Source organism: Eschscholzia californica, unplaced genomic scaffold (genome assembly GCF_041429995.1).
Source record: "Eschscholzia californica isolate CP2 unplaced genomic scaffold, dmEscCali1.0.p SCAF_1, whole genome shotgun sequence".
NCBI lineage: Eukaryota > Viridiplantae > Streptophyta > Magnoliopsida > Ranunculales > Papaveraceae > Eschscholzia > Eschscholzia californica.
Genome location: NW_028238198.1, coordinates 37,147,474 through 37,152,874, shown reverse-complemented (window position 1 = coordinate 37,152,874; position 5,401 = coordinate 37,147,474). Strand labels below are relative to the sequence as shown.

General features: G+C 37.5%; 1 protein-coding gene across 2 annotated transcripts; it reads left to right on the top strand.

Annotated features, from left to right (window-relative positions):
• The first annotated feature begins 202 nt into the window (after positions 1-202).
• LOC147566520 (calmodulin) lies at positions 203-4,192 on the top strand. 2 transcript variants are annotated; one of them, XM_086653012.1, is made up of 4 exons: positions 203-406; positions 2,620-2,777; positions 3,609-3,689; positions 3,992-4,192. In XM_086653012.1, the coding sequence occupies exons 1-4, from the start codon at positions 331-333 to the stop codon at positions 4,124-4,126; spliced, it is 450 nt and encodes a 149-aa protein (XP_086509138.1). In that variant the 5' UTR covers positions 203-330; the 3' UTR covers positions 4,127-4,192. The 2 variants fall into 2 exon arrangements, with proteins under 2 accessions (XP_086509138.1, XP_086509139.1); XM_086653013.1 differs by having other exon boundaries at positions 261-1,480; positions 1,536-2,777.
• Positions 4,193-5,401: the final 1,209 nt, after the last annotated feature.

The following is a 5,401-nucleotide window of genomic DNA, read 5'->3' as shown; positions in this document are numbered from 1 at the left end:
CAGGACCCAAGGCTCACTTCCAGGGCAGGACCCAAGGCTCACTTCCCAAAAATCACTGGGAGATTTTATAAGGCCCCCTCATTTTTGTTAAAAGGGTCCTCTCAATGATAATTTACCAAGTGAAATGGTTCATGGGGAGGCCTTTTAACAAAATCAGGGAGGCCCTATAAAACTTCCCTCATTTGGCCTTCGCCCAATCCCCGTTCTCAAATAAACCCCTCTAACCAAAAAGACAGCAAAATAAATATCAAACGAAATCTGCCGGAGTCCTCCTTTGATTTTGGTTTTCATTGTTTGTTGAAGAGAGAGAGAGAGAGAGAGAGAAAGAGAATGGCAGAACAACTCACAGAGGAGCAGATCTCAGAGTTCAAGGAAGCTTTCAGCCTGTTTGATAAGGACGGTGATGGTAGTTCTCTCTTCCCCCCTCTCTCTCTCTCTCTCTCTCTCTCTCTCTATATATATATATATAGTCATTGTGATTTGTCTGATATCATTGTTGTATATTAGCTTTGATGTGGCGCTATCACTGTTATTGTTGATCTAATAATATATCGTACTGCATTTGAATCTTGATCAACGTTTTTCTTAGTTGTTTGTTTATCAAGGTTTCTGTTTTGAACGACTCGTTCTTTCCTATCTGTTTTACAAAGATCGGAGGTTTATGGATCTATAGTAGATGAAATTGTGCCTCTTATTCCACTTTATTTCTCTCTTCTACTCAATTGGGGAAACAAGAAAATTTTCCACATACAAAATTTTAAAAGAAAATTGTGGGTTTTATCAAAATTTCTAAGGCAATAATTGGAAATAATGTTTTCTTCTTCCTCGTCTCCTCCCACCCCTCCGACCACCACCATCACCATTTCTCTCTTCTCTCTCTAAAACTTTGGCTCACTCTTCTATGTTCCGGGAAGGAAGGGTTCTCTTTGCCCGAACCTCCTTCAGCTTGGACAAAGGGAAGAATTTCAACCGAGATCCTGAAACCCTTAAGGAAGGTTTTAGACCTCAATAGAGGGTACGCGGCCGGTGGGCCATGAGACCAGCCACAAACATCTCGTGGGTGCCGACTGCGAGCGGGGGGGGTTTAAGGCAAAACCCATGCCTGAGATGAAGTGGGTTCCGGCAAGGCGAACCATTCCCTTTCCGGAACAATGAGGATAGAGAGAGAGATTTAGCAGAGACAGAAAGATTTCCACCCAATATTTTGTACTCCAAAACATTTTCTTGTCTCTCCAAAACGGCGTTCAATAACAAAAAATAGATGATGATGTTTTTATTCTTCAAATACTTTTTTGAAGCTAAAGTGGTAAATGGTTTTGGTGGTGCATAATGCTCAAAAGAGTTCATATTTTGTAAAGTTTCAAGGAAGAGGACTTGTTAATTCTGAAGTAGTTAGGTTTGATGTTGTGGTCTCCACATAGATTGTTCTGTGAACTTTTTTAAAATTATTAGCTGCTAATTCTTATCCTTCTTTTCTCCAGTATAATATTTTTTTAAAATTATTAGCTGCTAATTCTTATCCTTCTTTTCTCCAGTATAATATTTCTCTGGTCCCTTATTTTGCTTTCTTCCTTTACTTTTTCTTTTACTTTTTAATGAGTTGTTCCTTGATTGGTTGATGAGTAATTTCTCATACTGTTGCTTGTTTGAGATGGGCTGCATGACAATTTTTTTTATTTATCGTGTCAGAGCCTGATTTCCATTACTACAATTGTATCGATGGAGATGCCCCCACAATTAGACAGTTACATTTGATTGTTCTACGAGCTTTGAATGTTTAGAGTCAGTTTTATGTGGTTCAAGAATGTTAAGAAGTCTACCATCTCTGCTTCGTTGACTGGTTTATATGATCAATTCTAACATGTTGATAGTTCAACAAAAAAAAAAAAAAAAAATTCTAACATGTTGACTCTCAGGCTACTTGGTGGCACAGAGTCCATTAATGTGCATCATTATTTTTGTCGTATATAACTCGATGAGGAATTTATTTCTCATGGTTTTTTATAATTGTGAAAAGAGTCGTGAACGTATTTTGCTTCAGATTCTTCCACAGTGCTAGCTTGCAGACACTTCCCATTAGACAACGTTGTGCAAAGATTTGCTTTACTCTTCTGCTCTTGTCACTTCTACATTAAAATTGTGAACTTTCACTTTCTATTATTGTCTGTTTCCTTTTTATAATTAATGGAAGTTTAACAGATTTTAGATTCTTCTGAATTAAGAGGAAGATTATTTTTATTTTGTTATATGTATGTGTATTATTAAAATTCTCCCATGTAAGAGTATGGGTAGAAATAGTTGAGACTAACTTCCCAGGCTTACTTTTACCTTAGAATCCTGTGAGTGTCTATCATGGTCTTTTTTGTTTCTGATTTTGTTTAGTGAAAATCCAAAGGTTTAAAGAAGAAAAACTGAATGGGGCTTTGAGAAGTAGAGAACATTCATTGTTAGTATTCATGTTGTCTTTCAGGGTTTCTGAAGCCTGAGATGCTACTTTAACTTTCTGTGATCACCGACTTAGAGATTTATAGAATTTTCAAAAGAAGAAGCCATTCTAGAGAGAACATTATCCTTTTGTGTTTGTATTATTCTCTTGGTGATCTTTTGTTCATTGTGTAGGCTGCATCACCACCAAAGAATTGGGTACCGTGATGAGATCTCTTGGACAGAATCCAACAGAAGCTGAACTCCAGGACATGATAAATGAAGTTGACGCTGACCAAAATGGAACTATTGATTTCCCCGAGTTCTTGAATTTGATGGCCCGCAAAATGAAGGTCAGACATTATTGATAGTCTCTTTCATGTGTTCGTCATATTACTTTCAGTGCATTGTTTTGTGAAAATTTTCCATGCCAGCTCAATGAAGTATGTTGGAGCGTTTGTTGCTTACTTGTGAACTATGTTATCAGGCTTAACTACTCCTCTATACGTTTTCTTGGTTTTTTTAGTGTACCATAAAAAAAAAAAGAAGAAGCAGACTTAGAGTTTTCCAGCATAATGAATTCACATCATCGGCGGTACAATGCCAAGTTGCCAACAAGACTTATTTTTGTGTACTATAAACACTTACTGTCTCTAAATCTTGGCAAGCCACATACCCCGGCCGGGATAGTGGCTGGACATGCTCACATTTTCTTTTTAGTTCAGTCTTCTCAAGATATTAGACAATTACCATTCAACCCCTGGATTCTATACTCTTTGTGTCTGAAATAGAATGGACTTGTTCAAAAGAATTTTATGACTCGTAATTCTTTATTTATCGTAGTTTGTATGATCAATAAAAGGAATGGTCAAGCACATATTAGAAAAGAACAACAATACCCTAGAACAACATTTACCAACTAGCATCTTTGGGACATCTATTATTTCCCGAGATGTTAACGGAGTGGTCTCAACCTTTGTCCCACTTCAATGCAAAATCTTGAAACTTTTTAACTCACAAAATCACTAGAACCAGGAACTGAATTTATTTTGGGTGAAGTATTGTTACTTCTAATCTCAATTTAACTTTTGAATACTTTTGGTAGTGCTATTTTACCAGTTTTCATCTTAATATTCATAATAATTATATTGACATCCTTAAAATTGATATTTCTACTGTTGAAGGATACTGATTCCGAGGAAGAACTCAAGGAAGCTTTCAAGGTTTTTGACAAGGATCAAAATGGTTTCATCTCAGCTGCAGAGGTAGGCCCTATTGGTCATAAGTATATCCATATAATCGTTGTTCATTCATTTTATTATTACAGAACAATGCAAAAATTGGTTTCTTCATATTATGTGTATATTGTAGTTGTATTTCTTTTTTTCCCTGAAGGCGTAATATATTTGATAACGGTAGAAAGAATGTACCAACCGAGCAAAGAGCTCTTACATCAAAGCTATAAAATATTATGTAGAAGACTTGAAGTTCTAAAAATATCTTCCAATCATTTGAAGATATCCTATCATAATAAATTGCATTTGTTTTTTATACCAATATGGAGCAGCTAAGGCATGTGATGACCAATCTGGGGGAGAAATTGACCGACGAAGAAGTGGACGAGATGATCAGAGAAGCAGATGTGGATGGGGATGGCCAAGTCAACTATGAGGAGTTCGTGAGGATGATGCTTGCCAAGTAAACGAGATTATGCAATGTGAATCCAATTAGGTTCTATGGTTTTTCTGTCTTTAGTTTTTATTGTGAACGAAGCGATGTTGAATAGTTTTGCTTGAAAATACCAGTACCTGTCTATTGGGGGGCACAAATCTTTGCAGATTTATTGTTTCTCACTCTAAAACCTATCGTCATGAGCTTTGTTGAACAACTGTAGGATGGCTTATATTCAATCTAAATTTCAAAAAAAAACTGTAGGATGGCTGCTATAACTTGGAAGTGTGCCTCTCGGCCTAGGCCATTTATGGTGCGTCAATGGCAGACTGTTCTTAGTATGGGGCTAGTCTGAATGATACAAAAGAAGTTTCAAAAGCACCCTCTACAGTGCCTCCCCGGCACCTTTGACTCGATTTGCTTTGATCACTCGTTTTATTAGCGCTCTTTGTTTCGTGAAGTCACAAAATCACTCTGACTCAAATAATTTGGAGTTCAAATCGGCCGGGTTGAACCACTATTGTGAACAAAATATGGTTCGACCCCACTGACTTGAGTTGGCTTCGTAGTGGTGCACGGGTTGAAGTGTGAACCAGTAATGTTTCAAACTCACCAATTTTAAAGGCCGCGGCTTTGAGGAATGAAGAAAAATCTCCGGAGTATTAAGATTTAGTCAATAGACATTGACCTAGGGGGCGTAATCTCTTTTTAGCCGGAAAAATTCACTTGATCAAACATTGTCCCGTAATCTTCATTTTCACTCGCTTGTTTTCTTACTCCTCTCTATCTCCCACTGTTTATCTCATTATTTCTCTCTCTTTATCTCAATGTTTCTCTGTATCCCCTTTGTCTCAGACGAAGGGGGTTCCGGCGAAGCCGCGAATGGGGCATTTCCTTTCACCGGAGCTGTGTGAGAAGGGGAGAAATTGTGAGATAGAGAAATGTCGAGCGAGATGAAGCTGGGAAAAGAGAGAGGGAGAGAGAAAGAGAGAACAAGGAGAAAAATAGTGAAAGAGAGGGCGACAATGACTTAGTGAGTGACTGAGAGGGAAGAGAGAGAAGAGGTGGCAATGGTGGTCCAAATGGTGCTGGTAGGATGTGGTGGTGAAGGTGACTAAAAGATGAAGATTAGAGAGGCAATGTTTGATCAAATTAACTTTTAGACTAAAAATATGTCTCCGAAATGTACGAAAAAAACATGGACTACCAAAAAAAATTATTCCCCACACATTATTCTTTATGCCCTAAAGATGCGACCATTTTAAAACTCAAAAAACTGTCCAATCAAACTCAACGAACCTAAAAT